This window comes from Lagenorhynchus albirostris, chromosome 8 (assembly GCF_949774975.1).
Source record: "Lagenorhynchus albirostris chromosome 8, mLagAlb1.1, whole genome shotgun sequence".
Classification (NCBI taxonomy): Eukaryota; Metazoa; Chordata; class Mammalia; order Artiodactyla; family Delphinidae; genus Lagenorhynchus; species Lagenorhynchus albirostris.
The window spans coordinates 1,367,046-1,385,730 of NC_083102.1; the positions used below are offsets into that span (position 1 = coordinate 1,367,046).

At 42.1% G+C, this 18,685-nt stretch overlaps 1 protein-coding gene across 5 annotated transcripts in view; it reads right to left on the minus strand.

Moving 5' to 3' along the window:
* UBE3C (ubiquitin protein ligase E3C) overlaps positions 1 to 18,685 on the minus strand; it is a 122,294-nt gene that overhangs the window by 92,224 nt on the left and 11,385 nt on the right. For 3 of the 5 annotated variants that reach the window (XM_060156269.1, XM_060156267.1, XM_060156266.1), the window contains exons 2-4: positions 5,876 to 5,929; positions 2,430 to 2,504; positions 1,431 to 1,577 (exon numbers count right to left, since the gene is read on the minus strand). In XM_060156269.1, coding sequence (XP_060012252.1) covers positions 1,431 to 1,577; positions 2,430 to 2,504; positions 5,876 to 5,929 — 276 coding nt within the window. Of the gene's footprint in view, positions 1 to 1,430; positions 1,578 to 2,429; positions 2,505 to 5,875; positions 5,930 to 10,906; positions 11,027 to 18,685 lie in introns of all 5 variants that reach the window. The other 2 variants (XM_060156268.1, XM_060156270.1) reach the window with 2 other exon arrangements.

Here is an 18,685-nt window from a genome sequence, read left to right on the forward strand (position 1 = left end):
GCGCCACGTCCAGAAAGCATGCAGGAACCACTGACCAGACCTCAGAGTGGGGCAGAAGCAGTTCTCCAAAAGGAAGGGTGCTCTGGAGAGACAGAGGACTGACGGCCCTTCTGACCGCCACGTGGCTGTGCTCCACGTCTGACCTTCAATCTGCAAGGTCAGAGTACATGAGGAAGGAACAGACTGCTCCAGAAAGAGCCAGATGACCTGCTGCTGTACGTTTCTCATTCTTCTTCCCACAGGCTTCAGATAGAAAGCCTAGAAAGAGCCTGCCTTTAGGGGACACGGGCTCGAGCCCTGGTCCGGGAAGATCCCACATGCTGCGGAGCAACTAAGCCCGTGTGCCACGACTACTGAGCCCGCGCTCTAGAGCCCGCACGCCACAACTCCTGAGCCCAAGTGCCACAACTACTGAAGCCCGTGCGCCTAGAGCCCGTGCTCCGCAACAAGAGAAGCCCATGCACCACAACGAAGAGTAGCCCCTGCTCGCCGCAACTAGAGAAAGCCTGTGCCCAGCAACGAAGACCCAATGTAGCCAAAATAAATAAAATTAATTAATTAATTAATTAATTTCAAAAAGAGCCTGCATTTAAGGAAAGCCATCTTTACTGCCTCTAAAGATTTATGGAAAGTTCTTCCCATGGTCCAGCCCAGCTCAATACAGGAAGCAACGATGGGTGTTAAAGCCAAACACCAGATAAGCGATAAAGTATTCCTATGTCTTCTGTACTTACAGTCCACACAAGGATCCTTCTAGTACGTACGGTTGGAGCATGGAAGACTTACTTTTCACTGTATACCCATGTTTTAATTAGAAATTTTTAATCCAGGTAAATAAGGATGTCTAAGAATAAATACATATTTAACGTAATGCATCTCAGTACTTCCTGGGAAAGTGGACACAGTAACAAGTTCCACTTTATAAAGATGATTCATCCACGTATCTCCTCCGTTAACACACACTGGTCCTCATCACTGATAACATCAAAACCTATAACATTTTTTGAGTTACACAATTATATTTTAGATGTTTCAAGAGAGAGACCCTAGAGTTCCGAGATTTACACTTCAGTATTTACAGGTAACAAACAGGCTATGACGCTGAGGATGCACGTCCCAGGGATGCAGGCACAGGGTGGAGGGTTCTGTGCAAAACAAGGTGCTGCCCGTGCGGACTGGGTAATGGGGGCAGCACAACAGAGTAGCCTACTGTTTCTTATGTGTGAAATTTGCCTTAATAAAAACATGAAAAACCCTACTGAAAATCTGTATCGATTTTTAAGAGGTAAAACATTATCACCAAGATGACCTATCACCGCTGGCTGAGGAAGTCACAAGGGTGAGACGCGCTGGAGGGGTTTCTGATCCCATTAAACCAAAAGCTGGAAAACACATTAACAAGGGTTAGTGAAAATGTAGCCAACACTCACCAAGCGTTTTGAGTCTTCATTCTGTTTGTAAAAAAACAGAAGCTGCCTCACCAAAAGGGTGAGGGTGGGGCCGCTGGCGATGGAGAAAGCGCCACCGGACTGGGACAAGCCGGCCCGGCGATCAAATGCACTCCTCTGGATGGAATACTGAAAACAAAACAAGACATAAAGACAGGATCACATGATCGTATGGTCTAAATGGTCACTCAGTGTTTAAACTGGAGTAGTGGAAACGGACAATTAAGATTCCGTTACTGAGAAGTTATCATTGGTAAACGGTTAATGAAACCCGAAAAGCCTGGAATGTAGTGACAGAGCCATGAACGCCCTATGCAGGAGTCTTCCATCACCTCCTTCTACTGTGATCTTTAGCCATGGTTTGGCCTATGTTTGCATTTAATAATTTAAAAATCACCAAAAGACTCATCTGTCTATAAATCTTTATATAAACTTATACAATTAACTATTGGGGAAAATACTATTATCCACATTAACTTTCATTAAACAAGTACACACAAAAACACATACAAAATGAATTCCACTTCTAAGAATCCAAGGCCATATTTAAAATAAGCTCTCGGGGCTTCACTGGTGGCGCAGTGGTTAAGAATCCGCCTGCCAACACAGGGGACAAGGGTTCGAACCCTGGTCCGGGAAGATCCCACATGCCGCGGTGCAACTAAGCCCATGGGCCACAACTACTGAGCCTGCGCTCTAGAGCCTGCAAGCCACAATTACTGAGCCCACGTGCCACAACTACTGAAGCCTGTGCGCCTAGAGCCTGTGCTCCGCAACAAGAGAAGCCACCGCAACGAGAAGCCCTTGCACCGCAACAAAGAGTAGCCCCCGCTCGCGGCAACTAGAGAAAGCCCACGCACAGCAATGGAAGACCCAACGCAGCCAATCAATCAATCAATCTATTAAAAAATAAAAATAAATAAAATAAAATAAGCTCTCTCATACCCTTCTAATTCCTTCTCAGTTTAAAAACAAACTTACTTGCTGTTTTCTGTCTCTATAGCCTCGAATAAATGACTGGATAATTATTGCATTTTTCAATCTTCGTCTTTCTTCCTGAATAATGCAGGGAGGAGGGAACAATGGGTCAGGATCAGTGAAATTGACAAATACTAGTTCAGACTCAAAAAAAAAAAAACAGCTACATAATTCACGTACCACAAAATTCACTCTTTTAAGTGTACCATTCACCAATTTTTAATATACTCAAAGTTGTGCAATCATCACCACTGTCTACTTTTGGAACATTTTCATCACCCATCCCCAATAAAGCCCCCGTACCCAGGGGTTTTACCCAGTCATCCCTCATTCTCTGTCCTCCCACCCCGACCCCCCACTGCTGGCAATCACTAACCAATTTTCTGTCTATATGGAACTGCCTATTCTGGACATGATGTACAATGGAATCACAATATGTGGCCTTTTGTGTCTGACTTTTTTCACTTGGCATGATGTTTTCAAGGTTCATCCACGCTGTACCAAGTATCAGTACGTCACTCCTTTTTATGGCTGTTCCACTATACGGATGTCTCATTTTGTTCATCCACTTATTAACGGATGGACATTTGAGCTCTTTCCACTTTGGGCTATTATGAATAATGCTGCTGTGGACATTCATGTACCAGCTTTTGCAGGGACATAGGTTTTCATTTCTCATGGGTGTATATCTAGGCATGGAATTAACATTTGAGGAACTGCTGGACTGTTTTCCAAAACAGCTACATTATTTTACAATTCTACCAGCATAGAAAGACTTCTTTTTTTAAAAGTTTTTGTTTTAAGTATTTAAAAAAAATACAGACAACAGAAGCATCTATTTTAAAGGTCACTTTTGTTTCCAAGCAGAAAACTCCAATTTTTATCAACTCGACTCTGTCTTTAAAACTTTCAGGATAGGGAGGGTGGGAGGGAGATGCAAGAGGGAGGAGATATGGGGATATATGTATATGTATGGCTGATTCACTTTGTTATAAAGCAGAAACTAACACAACATTGTAGAGAAATTATACTCCAATAAAGATGTTAAAAAAAAAAAAACTTTCAGTGACCCAGCAAAAATATATATTCTTCATCATCGTTATAACCACTGCAGCTAACAGTGTTTGAGAGCCTACTATGTACCAGCCCTAAGAGAGACACTTCACATGCATTCATACAATAACCTTACAGGTGAGCATTACTCCTGTTCTAAAGACACAGAAACCGAGACTTCCATAAAGATTAAGTGATGCCAAAAGATATGAGTCAGAGAGCAAACTCAGGTGTGACACGAACATCTGTACTGTCTTATCACATGACAATGTTTCACATCTTCTATGAATGCCACCTACCAGGCTTGAAAGGCACATACACATTCACGCAATCTTGGGATTAGAGAACATACCATCAGGTCACAAAAGTGTACTTTCTGAGCTTCAAATGGTTACAACAAGGGAATCCTTGAGCTTAAACCTAGTTTGGGAATCTATTCATAACTATGATGACTCTAACAGCACTTAATTAAACACTCATATAACATCCCATGCATTTTCAAAACACTGATTTTTACTCATTCAGCTGTCTGCTGGGGAAGTCTCAGGAGCACTCCCGCTCTCTGGCAGGTGCGCTGAGGACAGGTGAGTGAGTCCTCACGAGGCCTGGAGGCCAGCTTCACATTAGCTCATCCCTGTGGCAGGTGCGCTGAGGACAGGTGAGTGAGTCCTCACGAGGCCTGGAGGCCAGCTTCACATTAGCTCATCCCTGTTTTAAAGGGGATTCATCCCTCCCCCACTGCCTGCCGGAAGCAAATGCAACGCTCTCCAAAAAGAAGAGGCCATATTCTAAGCCTGAAGATATCGCTTCAGTTTGGAACATACAATGTCCGGTATTCAACCAAAATAACCAGGCAAAGACAAGAATTTAAAATCAAGAGGACAAACAATAAAAATGAACCCAGAGGAATTCCAAACACTGGAGAGGAAACATTATCTTTAAAAATCTACAGTTACGTGCAAGAAATGAAAAGACGAGAGAACTGGGAAATAAAAGAATCAAAGAAAATTCTAGAACGCAAATAGAAACTGAAATTCAGAACTCAATGGATGTACTTAACAATCAGACATCACTAAAAGAGATAATTTGTAAATCAGAAGTTAGAACAAAAGAAAATAGCCAAACCAAAGCACAGGTATTCAAAAGAATAAATATACCGAAAAGAGTACAGGAGACACACGGGACATAATGCAAAGGTCGAACACCTCTGTCACGTGAGTCCAAGAGGAGGAGGAGAACGAGGATGGAGCAGAGGCACAACTGGGAGAGGTGGCTGATTGAGAATTTTCCAGAAAAGATAAAATACACCAACCAATACACACTTCTCCTGTTTGAGCAGTGGTTTTCAAGTGAGGGCAACCCCCGCCGAGGGAACGTTCGGTAATCTCTGGAGACATCGTGGCTGTCCCAGCAGGGGCAGGGAGTGTTCCGGCATCTAGGAGAGGCCAGGGACGCTGCTAAGCACCCTGCAGTGTGCAGGACAGTCCCCACGACAAGGAATGACCTGGCCACAATGTCAGAAATGCGAAGGTTAAGAAGCCCTGCCTGAGCGTCTGTGCGTCTGCTGTTCCCTTGACCAAGAATGCCCTTCTTCCAGCTTTCCACAGCTTTTCTTTTCCATCCTTCGGAAATCCGCTGGGCTCTCACCAGCTCAGGGACGCCTTCCCTCACACCCTACATCCAAAGCCGACCTTCCAAGTCCCCACCTCCGGATCCTGGGGAACACCTGTGCTCCACCGCCCAGCAGCAGACACACCGTTTCATGCCCTGTCTAATACCCAGGCAGCAGAAAAGTACCTGGAACATAGCAAGCTCTCAATTTATGTTTGTTAAAGGAATGGATGAATTATTAAAAAACAAAACAAAAAATGACCTAGAAAAGCAGGCCATAGGACACCACAATTGCTGATTAATCAACAAAGTAAAGCCATTTTAAGAAATTACCTCCGAAAGATAAAATGTAAAATAAAGACTAAAATGCCAAATGTCACTGTAGCTCCTTTCATTCATTCAGCTTCTTCACAAATAGTTAAGATAACTTGCCTTGACAGGCAGTTTTCTCCTTTTGCTTGACAAAACATGAACACTATACACGCAGACTTTCTACACCTTCTGGAAGCCGTATCGTAAGCAAGTAAGTGAACTGAAAGCTGTTTCCTCCCTCTGTTCTGGAAACTGCTCTCTTGGTCCACCTTTCCTGCATCGGTCCCAGAATAGATGGCCTACCATAACCCCACAAATCCAGAAATGTTGCTGAAGTTTAACACGCATATGAATACTTAAGTCATGCCACATATAACACACATGCATCCAATATATAAAACAGGAAAACCAAGACTTATTTAGATGCCATGGAAAACGTTTATCTACAGGGACTATTACAAAGCTGTTCTTACCTCCCTCTTTCTTCTTTCTTCCTGAGTACGATGTAAAAGAGAAGCCTTTTCTTCCTAAACACAAAAAAGAGAGAAAAGATAAAGGTTATAATTTCAAACTCTAAAATACTCTCATACAAAAATTATAGAATGTTGTGACCCAAAGGATTCTAGAGATCATCCAGTCAAACCGTCTGACTTCGTAAGAAATCTGAGGCACAACAGGCTAAACGGCTCCCTCACCCCCACCCCCACCCCCACCCCCGGGGCACAGATCTAATTGTAGTATTTCAGTTGTTTTCTAAGAATAAAATCTGATTTCCTTACACACACGTTAGTTCAGGTAAAACCAGGGAGATCTGAGTAAGGATCAGGGCATTGTATCAATGTCAATATCCTGCTTGTGAGCACATACTACAGCTTTGCAAAATACAACCCCCACGGGAAATTTGGCAATGCAAACAACAGACCTTTCTGGATCATTTCTAACAGCTGCATGTGAGTCGACAATTATCTCAAAAATTTCAGTGAAAAAAATCAATCTTTTATTGTTATCAAAATTTTTAAAATTCTTTTCATCGTAAGTAAAACTATATTTCGAATAAAATTACTTGATATGTAGAAGGAAGTGAAATAACAAATGGGAAAGTTAAACATTTCAAATAAAATAAAAATACTTACAGACCACCCTCCTCCCGCCCCAGAACCATTCCAGTCTATACTGTATGGGCATTTTATTTTTGTAAATTTAATCCAAAATAAAATTAAAGGCCTAAGACATCAACATATAAATAATTAGAAAAATTAATAAACCTAAATTTCTTAACACAAACATACAACTCATCAGAATAGAGTCAGAAAGTAATGAAGCCAATTTAAAATAATACTTTGATATGTGAAGGGAATACATAACGTGTAGAGCGAAAAGTTTCTGACAAAATTTTCAGCCAAAGAAATAAATCCTCCAGATATTTTCCATTACAGAGAATTTCATTTCTTGAACTCAAATAAAAAGTCTTTATCTATCACATGTCAAAGGTCAGAAAAGTATTTTGTTTTTAACTGATTAATTAAAAGGATGAGGAGCAATGGAAAAATCTAAAGTAAAGAGTGCTCAGAGGGCTTCCCTGGTGGCGCAGTGGTTGAGAGTCCGCCTGCCAATGCGGGGGACACGGGTTCGTGCCCCGGTCCGGGAGGATCCCACATGCCGCGAAGCGGCTGGGCCCGTGAGCCATGGCCGCTGAGCCTGCGCATCCGGAGCCTGTGCTCCACAATGGGAGAGGCCACAGCAGTGAAAGGCCCACGTAACGCAAAAAAAAAAAAAAAAAGTGCTCAGAATTATGGAAAGCTTCTAGATAAAAATACAGCCATATTTCTGGTCATTATCTTTATTTATGAATAGGAGGTAAATATATGTCTGTAATTTCTCTTCTATTCCATTTAATCAGATTTAATATATGCTCATTACTTGGTTATAGTTAAAGAGCTAAGATTTCTTAAAATGATACATGCTGTTACAACGATGAGAAAATATACTTAATGTCTAATGGTACATGCCAGCAAAGCAGTCCCCAAAGTGACTTCACACATAAGCTTGGCTGTCACTAATGTAAAAGCCCTGGGGTCTGAGGGCCTGGCCTGTCTGACCACCAGGTCCCTATCATTGGCTTCAATGTCTGCCACATGTAGGGAGTTAAGAAATATTTACAAAATGAATAAATGAACATCTCCTTCAAGTACAGCAAAGTAGTCTAAAAGGAGTAACCATAACAGCTGAAAAGCACTGAATACCTGCAACACAGCACAGAAGATGAAGTATTTTAAAAATCAAAATAGGTACCAATTATCAAGAAGCATAACTGGATTCTCAGTGAATACTTTAAATTTGAAGCATACGCTATGAGATGGCTATGAACGCACCAGAGGCAATGCTGAATGTGTTGAGGATGAATATCCTTACCCTCTGATGACCTATAGATTAAAATCCTTGGACAGAGGACACCATATAAATGGAAGGTCACTTCTCTTACCTGTGCTCGGGGGCTGTAAAGTTTCCTACTTAAAACAGCTCATTTCAAAAATTATAAAATAAGCACAGCGAGCAAATCCGAAGTCCTGGACACACATACAGAAACCCTCATATGTGACTTCAACTGTAGTTTAAAATGACGTGAAGGCCTTTCAAAGAGCACTCACGCTCCCTAAGATATATCGGAAAGGAGGCTGGTGGGGAGCAGAGGCCACAGAAAAAAACTGGGGTCACCCAAATGTGCCACGAGTTCAGAGGCACGGGGAGCAGAAGGGGGTGAGCGACAAAGGGCCCCGAGTGCCCAGGAAAGGCGCAGTGAGCAATCGCAAAGGCCTGGGACCCAGAGGTGGCCACAAAAAGCCCGTTCAGCACAGAAGGAAAAGTGTGACAGAGCACTTAACCGCGGTCTGTAAATTATGTACACTATCATATGCAGCACCTGAGCTAGCAACCAAATTCCACATCAGAACCGGAGCTTCTTGCTATATTCCCCAACTCAGAGACCGCTCTCTGTGCAAAAGACATTCAAACGAGGCACAGGACAGGAATTTATTCTCAACAAATATTGGCGCACTCTTGCGTCATGCTAGGCACTGGCTATTTTAAAAGTAATAAAAGTGTTTGTTCCCAAAGAGCACACAGTCTGGTGGGAGCAGAAGAAGCCAATGAATTGAGCACCCACCATGGGCCCGACACGATTCTAGACACTAGCAATAAAGCAGAGTCAGCAGGAGCGGCCCAGCCCCTGGGAGTGCACACCTCAATACAGGTGGGCACCGCGGACGAGGCAGCGCAGAGAAGGACAGGCACTCCGCCTCCGCGACCCAGAGAACTCTCGGAAGAAAAGGTGAATTGGAAAGAAATCTTGGAAGGCTGTGTTCAGAAGGATGACAAGATGGAAAGCATCCCAGCAGAGGCACGAGAGGGGGCGCTGGGCAGGAAGCAGGGCTGGAGGGAGAGGCTGGGCTGACCTCGAGGCCAGCATCGAGAGGGAACGGGAGACCCCCATCTCTGGTTAGGTGAGCCATATACCAAGACAGCATGGGATGGAAGGGAGAGAACGACGAAGTTAAAGTTCACTGACCTTGAGACATCTCTGGGACCAACAAGTCAGTCAACAGGCAATAAAGAACAGGGAAGAAGTATGGATTGAAAATTCAGAGTTCAAATCACCCATGACTTAAGCTTAAACTCCTTCGGTGGCTTCCCACCCTCTACCTGCACAGGGGGCTGCTACGCCTTTAAAACAAACAAAAACTACAATATCTACTACTCATTTCCTAAAAGACCACTGGACACTAGACGGAACCATCTCTTCTCAATGCTCAATTATTTACATGAACCAAAGTTATGTAAAACCTACCACGCTGGTCTCATTTTCCTACTTCATGGTAGCCTATCTGAGACCGTAATTGGAGAACGACCAGTGTGTTCTAAGGGGTCAAGTTCAAACACAGCCTTGGCGCAGGAATATTCCGGTCAAACACCTCCTCCTCTTTCTCTTGCGCCACCAGCACAGCATGCCCCCCAACTACCCTCCGAGTCTCAAACGCCCCACCCCTCCCCAGCCTGGCCTTCCCTCCTGGCACTGACGCACACCTGGCAAGCTCCAGTTCGCCTTAGGTGAGACTCAGCTTAAATGTCTTCTCCTCCATGAAGAGAAGATGACCTCAACTCCTACGCCTCCACACAATGAACGGGTGAGTTCACATTCACAGACGGGAACCCAGCACACGAGGCTCAACATGCAGAAAACGACTGTATCTGCACTAGTCAGAATCCTGGAGGCCACACGGGCACCATCCTCAAAGATGTGGCCACCAAATGCCATGGAAGGTCACTCTTCAGCAGGTTACGCCCCACAGGACCAGTCGGGCTGTGGTTACTCTGAAGAAGAGCAGAAAATACGAAAACAAAACAAACCCCATCCCTTAAAACAGCAGTAATGAATGATCAAAGTATGTCAGGCCCAGCAGTCAGGTGGGAAAAATAAAGGCATAGGCCTGATCCTAACTCGCAATTCTGAGTGCCTACACATGGCTCGAACCAGTAAATAACTATTAACTTCTCAAAGTGAAATTTCACCAGGCTGCTAAAAGAGCAAAACAACAAACCCACCACAGTGCACAATGGGAGTCAGCATCCAGGAACTCAACCTAGCCGTGTGGACCAGGGCTAGAGAAGCAGTCCATCCCTGGCGCCCACGCCTGCCTCATCAGAACAAGCACTCCAGGGCTTCCCTGGTGGCGCAGCGGTTAAGCATCCGCCTGCCAATGCAGGGGACACGGGTTCGAGCCCTGGTCTAGGAAGATCCCACGTGCCGCGGAGCAACTAAGCCCGTGCACCACAACTACTGAGCCTGCGCTCTAGAGCCCAGGTGCCACAACTACTGAAGCCTGTGCTCCTAGAGTCCGTGCTCCGCAACAAGAGAAGCCACTGCAATGAGAAGCCCGCACACCGCAATGAAGAGGAAACCCCTCTCGCCGTAACTAGAGAAAGCCCGCGAGCAGCAGCAAAGACCCAACGCAGCCAAAAGAAAATAAAAATAAACAATAAAAAAGAACAAGCACTCCAGGGAAGCCACAGACTCGATGTCCTAGCTCGATATTTCTATTGGGTGTTGAAATAAATACTACTACGGGACTTAGCTGGTGGCGCAGTGGTTAAAAATCCGCCTGCCAATGCAGAGGACACGGGTTCAAGCCCTGGTCCGGGAAGATCCCACATGGTGCGGAGCAACTAAGCCCGTGAACCACAGCTACTGAGCCTGCGCTCTAGAGCCCGTGGGCCACAACTACTGAGCCTGCATGCCACAACAACTGAAGCCCTCGCACCTACAGCTCCACAATGAGAAGCCCACACAGCGCAACAAAGAGTAGCCCCCCTCAAGGCAACTAGAGAAAGCCCGTGCGCAGCAAGGAAGACCCAACGCAGCCATAAATAAACAAACAAATAAATAAAACTGCCGTCTCTCAAACCACTAAAAAAAAAAAGTTGTTAAAAAAAGTTTAAAAAAAAATGACTATGTTTTTAAATGTTTTCTCACGTACCACCGGAATCATTCCACTCCATACTCTGGGACAAACACTGACCTACACTAATAAGGCTAAAGCAGGAGCAGACAGGTCACTGTCAGAGGGTCTCTGGGGAGACATAAACAAACAAGGAGATTCAGCCGCTGATAAAGCCGGCATTTCAAATTTGCAGAGAAACATGTATTATTCAATAAACAGTGTCACAATAACTGAGTAGCCTAAATAAATGACATTGTATCCCTAAGTCTTCACATCAAAATAGATTCCTGATGGACCTGAGATTTATACACAGATACAGCACTATAAAAATACGTGAAAATAATGTGGGGATTGTTTTTAAAATCTCAGTGTGGAGGAAGACTTTCTTTAAGAAAGAAATATCACACTACACATTAAGTCTATTAACTTACTTAAGAATGATAAACTTCCTGCATGCCTCAACTAGAGAGCCCACGAGTCACAACTACTGAAGCCCACACGCCTAGAGCCCACGCTCCGCAACAAGAGAAGCCACTGCAATGAGGACCCCACGCACCGCAACGAAGAGTAGCTCCTGCTCGCCGCAACCAGAGGAAGCCTGCACACAGCAACGAAGACCCAACACAGTCAAAAATAAGTTAATAAATAAATAAATTTATTTTTAAAATAAAAGATCAACAATCAAATAGAAAAATTAGCAGAAGCTATAAAGAGTATATAGGGAAATAAACAAAAATATATTTTAAACATAAGAACTTCATCTTTACTCATTTTTAGGAAAAAATGCAATAAAAACACAATGACAGGCTTTTTAACCCATCTAACTGGCAAACTTTAAACCTCAGATAACACTGAGATGAAGATGGACAGCAGCCACTTTCTTACACTGATATGATCTCCTTAGAGGGCAATTTGGAAATATCTATAAAAATAGCCTTTGACCTAGCACTTCTAGAAATTTAACCTACAAATATTATTGGCACATATACAAGTATATGCACCACAGTGCTGTTTAAATTAGCAAAAAAAGCTGAGAACAACCTAAATGGCCATTAAAATACATGACAGCTAAATAACTTAACAGAACCCTCATTACATGGAGTATTGTACATAGCTTTTTTTAAAAATTTATTTTATTTATTTATTTTTGGCTGCACTGGGTCTTTGTTGCTGCACGCGGGCTTTCTCTAGTTGCAGCGAGTGGGAGCTACTCTTGGTTGCAGTGCACGGGCTTCTTACTGCGGTGGCTTCTCTTGCTGTGGAGCACGGGCTCTAGGCGCAAGGGCTTCAGTAGTTGTGGCACATGGGCTCAGTAGTTGTGGCACATGGGTTTCAGTAGTTGTGGCACGTGGGCTCTAGAGCGCAGGCTCAGTAGTTGTGGTGCACGGGCTTAGCTGCTCCGCACTATGTGGGATCTTCCTGGACCAGGGCTCGAACCCGTATCCCCTGCGTTGGCAGGCAGGTTCTTAACCACTACTTCCACCAGGGAAGCCCATACACAGCTTTTTGAAAAATGCAGTAGCTCTATTTGTACTGATCTGGAACTATGCCCAGACGTAGTGCTGGAGGGAGAAGCACAGCAGTCTATCGAACGCGCTCTAGCGTGTGTTCAAACAACAGAAGAGTGCACATCTCAGTGATTCCATGTGCAGAAAACAGCTCTGAGAGGACAGGGAAGCACCTGGGAACACAGACTCATTACAAGGATCAGGGACTGGGGGAGTGAGCAGTGGGGTGAAAGGCAGGGAGATGTTCATTTTATTTGAATCTTTATTTTCTACTGCTTGAATTATTATCCAAGTATGTGTAATACTTTCTCACTTTTTTAGAATAAGATACCAACGAAGCTACTCCAGAATGTAAGTTTTTAAAAACAGCTCAACAAAGCCAAGAATAAGTCATTAATTAAGTGGCTGGGAGGAAGAGAACAATAGGGTACCAGTAAAACGCACATTTAGATTTTCATTCTTAACAAATTTTTGGTTTCAATTTATTATAATTGAAAATAGCTTTTACCTTTTAGAGTCTACAGGCCTAGACAAGTTAGGGTTTCCCAGCCCAGTTATATACCAGTTTCATAAAGTACACTGAATCAACTGTTTTTGGAATGACTAAACCTATTGTTCCTATAGCAAACCTGTTGCTTTCAATGCTAATCTCTCACCTCCACAGCTGTGACACTAACCCTATTCATCAATATGTAAACAACAGTAAATTACAGCAAACTTCTCTATTTGATCTTTGAGCCTTCGGCACATTATCTTATCTACTCTGAAAATTAAATATGGCCAAACTTCACAAATACCATTAACAAAGTTGTTTTTTAAAGGGAGGAAAATGCTTTCTTCATGCAAATGAATTTAGTGGGAACAAAATGAATTTTAAAAAGTAAGCCACATGTAGTTTAGATTTCATTAACCATCAGAATCAAAAAAAAATTTATGGTCAAAAATTTGAGTATAGGTCAAAGTAAATGTACATAACATGACAATTTCCATAAAATCAAATGCTCAAATTGACTGCTAACCACTTATAAAAATAAGTTTAGCATGTTTATTAATACCTTGATTTTTTAAAAACTGTGAGATTTCCTTTGTTTCCAAAATATTTGGATTATTTTCCACTAGCAATTTACTCCATTTACCAATGTAAATAGAACAATCAGTTTCACATCTGTTTCAAGTTATATATTTTCCCACTCTCATGCACTAACACAATATTAATAGTTTTACACAATTTGCAGAATATTCAAGTAAAATACTTTGAGTTAATTAAAATGTTAAAAGTTACCAAACGTTTTATTTGTAAATAATGCACAACCTACGATCTGTGGATTTTTCCTTCTTTTATAGACCTGTAAGAAAGAACCTTTGTTCTTTGAGAAGATAAACAAAATTGATAAACCATTAGCCAGACTCATCAAGAAAAAAAAGGGAGAAGACTCAAATCAATAGAAATGAAAAAGGAGAAGTAACAACTGACACTGCAGAAATACAAACGATCATGAGAGATTACTACAAGCAACTCTATGCCAATAAAATGGACAACCTGGAAGAAACGGACAAATTCTTAGAAATGCACAACCTGCCAAGACTGAATCAGGAAGAAACAGAAAATATGAACAGACCAATCACAAGCACTGAAATTCAAACTGTGATTAAAAATCTTCCAAAAAACAAAAGCCCAGGACCAGATGGCTTCACAGGCGAATTCTACCAAACATTTAGAGAAGAGCTAACACCTATCCTTCTCAAACTCTTCCAAAATATAGCAGAGGGAGGAACACTCCCAAACTCATTCTACGAGGCCACCATCACCCTGATACCAAAACCAGACAAGGATGTCACAAAGAAAGAAAACTACAGGCCAATATCACTGATGAACATAGATGCAAAAATCCTCAACAAAATACTAGCAAACAGAATCCAACAGCACATTAAAAGGACCATACACCATGATCAAGTGGGGTTTATTCCAGGAATGCAAGGATTCTTCAATATCCACAAATCAATCAACGTGATATACCATATTAACAAACTGAAGGAGAAAAACCATATGATCATCTCAACAGATGCAGAGAAAGCTTTCGACAAAATTCAACACCCATTTATGATAAAAACCCTCCAGAAAGTAGGCATAGAGGGAACTTTCCTCAACATAATAAAGGCCATATATGACAAACCCACAGCCAACACCGTCCTCAATGGTGAAAAACTGAAAGCATTTCCACTAAGATCAGGAACAAGACAAGGTTGCCCACTCTCACCACTCTTATTCAACACAGTTTTGGAAGTTTTAGCCACAGCAATCAGATAAGAAAAGGAAATAAAAGGAATCTAAATTGGAAAAGAAGTAAAGCTGTCGCTGTTTGCAGATGACATGATACGATACATAGAGAATCCCAAAGATGCTACCAGAAAACTACTAGAGCTAATCAATGAATTTGGTAAAGTGGCAGGATACAAAATTAATGCACAGAAATCTCTGGCATTCCTATACACTAATGATGAAAAATCTGAAAGTGAAATCAAGAAAACACTCCCATTTACCACTGCAACAAAAAGAATAAAATATCTAGGAATAAACCTACCTAAGGAGACAAAAGACCTGTATGCAGAAAATTATAAGACACTGATGAAAGAAATTAAAGGTGATACAAATAGATGGAGAGATATACCATGTTCTTGAATTGGAAGAATCAACATTGTGAAAATGACCCTACTACCCAAAGCAATCTACAGATTCAATGCAATCCCGATTAAACTACCACTGGCATTTTTCACAGAACTAGAACAAAAAATTTCACAATTTGTATGGAAACATAAAAGACCCCGAATAGCCAAAGCAATCTTGAGAACAAAAAATGGAGCTGGAGGAATCAGGCTCCCTGACTTCAGACTATACTACAAAGCTACAGTAATCAAGACAGTATGTTACTGGCACAAAAACAGAAATATAGATCAATGGAACAGGATAGAAAGCCCAGAGATAAACCCACACACATATGGTCACCTTATCTTTGATAAAGGAGGCAGGAATGTACAGTGGAGAAAGGACAGCCTCTTCAATAAGTGGTGCTGGGAAAACTGGACAGGTACATGTAAAAGTATGAGATTAGATCACTCCCTAACACCATACACAAAAATAAGCTCAAAATGGATTAAAGACCTAAATGTAAGGCCAGAAACTATCAAACTCTTAGAGGAAAACATAGGCAGAACACTCTATGACATAAATCACAGCAAGATTCTTTTCGACCCACCTCCTAGAGAAATGGAAATAAAAATAAACAAATGGGACCTAATGAAACTTCAAAGCTTCTGCACAGCAAAGGAAACCATAAACAAGACCAAAAGACAACCCTCAGAACGGGAGAGAGTATTTGCAAATGAAGCAACTGACAAAGGATTAATCTCCAAAATTTATAAGCAGCTCATGCAGCTCAATAACAAAAAAACAAACAACCCAATCCAAAAATGGGCAGAAGACCTAAACAGACATTTCTCCAAAGAAGATATACAGACTGCCAACAAACATATGAAAGAATGCTCAACATCATTAATCACTAGAGAAATGCAAATCAAAACTACAATGATATCATCTCACACCAGTCAGAATGGCCATCATCAAAAAATCTAGAAACAATAAATGCTGGAGGGGGTGTGGAGAAAAGGGAACACTCTTGCACTGCTGGTGAGAATATGAATTGGTACAGCCGCTATGGAGAACCGTATGGAGGTTCCTTAAAAAACTACAAATAGAACTACCATATGACCCAGCAATCCCACTACTGGGCATATACCCTGAGAAAACCGTAATTCAAAAAGAGTCATGTACCAAAATGTTCACTGCAGCTCTATTTACAATAGCCAGGAGATGGAAACAACCTAAGTGTCCATCATCGGATGAATGGATAAAGAAGATGTGGCACATATATACAATGGAATATTACTCAGCCATAAAAAGAAACGAAATTGAGCTATTTGTAATGAGGTGGATGGACCTAGAGTCTGTCATACAGAGTGAAGTCAGAAAGAGAAAGACAAACACCGTATGCTAACACATATATATGGAATTTAAGAAAAAAAAATGTCATGAAGAACCTAGGGGTAAGACAGGAATAGAGACACAGACCTACTAGAGAATGGACTTGAGGATATGGGGAGGGGGAAGGGTAAGCTGTGACAAAGCGAGAGAGTGGCATGCACATGTATACACTACCAAACGTAAAATAGATAGCTAGTGGGAAACAGCCGCATAGCACAGGGAGATCAGCTCGGTGCTTTGTGACCACCGAGAGGGGCGGGATAGGGAGGGTGGGAGGGAGGGAGACGCAAGAAGGAAGAGATAGGGGAACATATGTATATGTAAAACTGATTCACTTCGTTATAAAGCAGAAACTAACACACCACTGTAAAGCAATTATACTCCAATAAAGATGTTTTAAAAAAAAAAGAAACTTTAAGAAAATATAACAGCAACCAACTTCACATACATGCAAATATTTAGAAGTGCATCAAAATACAGTAATAAGTTACTAAAAATCATATTTATAAAACAATGTACAATATGATTCCCAATTCAAACACTATATAGAAAAAAGACTAGAACAAAATTTATACACATATTAACATGTTTAAAGAACATAAAATGTGAAAAGAGCTCATTTAAAAACCAAAGGACTTCCCTGGTGGCGCAGTGGTTAAGAATCCGCCTGCCAATGCAGGGGACACGGGCTCGAGCCCTGGTCTGGGAAGATCCCACATGCTGCGGAGCAACTAAGCCCGTGCGCCACAACTACTGAGCCTGCGCTCTAGAGCCCGTGAGCCACAACTACTGAGCCCGCGTGCTGCAACTACTGAAGCCCACGTGCCTAGAGCCCGTGCTCTGCAACAAGAGAAGCCACCACAAGGAGAAGCCCGCGCACCACCATGAAGAGTAGCTCCTGCTCAACACAACTAGAGAAAGCCCATGCGCAGCAATGAAGACCCAATACAGCCAATAAATAAATTTATTTATTAAAGTAATAATAAAGTACCAAAATAAAATGCAATAGTTTACATCTCATTACAATAAATTCCAAAAAACCTTCTTTTCTTTTTTTTTTAAAGACCTTCTTTTCCTACACCAAAACTGTGTATTAATTATGGCACTGTTTTACTAGCAAAACCCTGGAAACAACCTGCACATATACATCTATCAATAGGAAAGTGGTTCTATGATATAAACCATTCAGTGGAATATTATGCATCCATGAAGAGAAACGACATCTAAAGGTGCTGGTGTGGAATCGTCACTAAGACACAGTGCTGAGGAGAACAGTAGCTCTATTATTTAAAAAGCTAGGGGCAGGGCTTCCCTGGTGGCGCAGTGGTTGAGAGTCCGCCTGCCGATGCAGGGGACACGGGTTCCTGCCCCGGTCTAGGAAGATCCCACATGCCGCGGAGCGGCTGGGCCCGTGAGCCATAGCCGCTGAGCCTGCGCGTCCGGAGCCTGTGTGCTCCGCAACGGGAGAGGCCACCCAGTGAGAGGTCCGCGTACAGCAAAAAAAAAAAAAAAAAAAAAAGCTAGGGGCACATGTTTATTTATATTTAATCTAGTTTTGAAAAGATTGAGGAACTGGTAAGAATGAGGACGTCTGGAGTCTCAGTGAGAGGAAGACTTCATTATATGCCCTTTAGAAGAGTCTCAGTTTTTATAACTTTTTCAATTAAAAAAAAGGTAACTTTTTTTAAAGGCCACTGACTGGAGATTAGAAATGGAAACGTTATTAGACCAAGGAAGATTAGTGATAATCTAACTTTCTCATTATCAAGAATTATGACTTTCCCATTACAAGATGTGGAAACAAGAAGTCCAGAAGAGATGAGTAAGTTGCAGACAATTGGTTAGGAAGATAAGCATTTTTTCAAGCCCACATTTTACTTTTTACATTTCACCTTTCACAGTAAAGATGTGCTATGAACTGTGCTGCTTGCCAACACACTAGAGTTTACTAATGTTCCTAAAAAAGTTAAAGAGAGCACTAAAGCTGCATATCATAAGAAAAATTAATTCAAAAAGACATAGGATTGTTAAAGCCATCCTTTCAGTGCCTGCAGGACATGGTCCTCAACTTGCCAAGCAGTTAAGGGAGAGCTTAAGCAAAGCGAGAAGCAACACAAGACGTGCAGGCTACACAACATCCAACATCCAGACCAGGGTTCACACACTCCACTAAATGATCTGGAATCTCTGAGCCCTGATTTCTTCCTCTACGGGATGCCACACCTCCGCCTCACAGAGAAG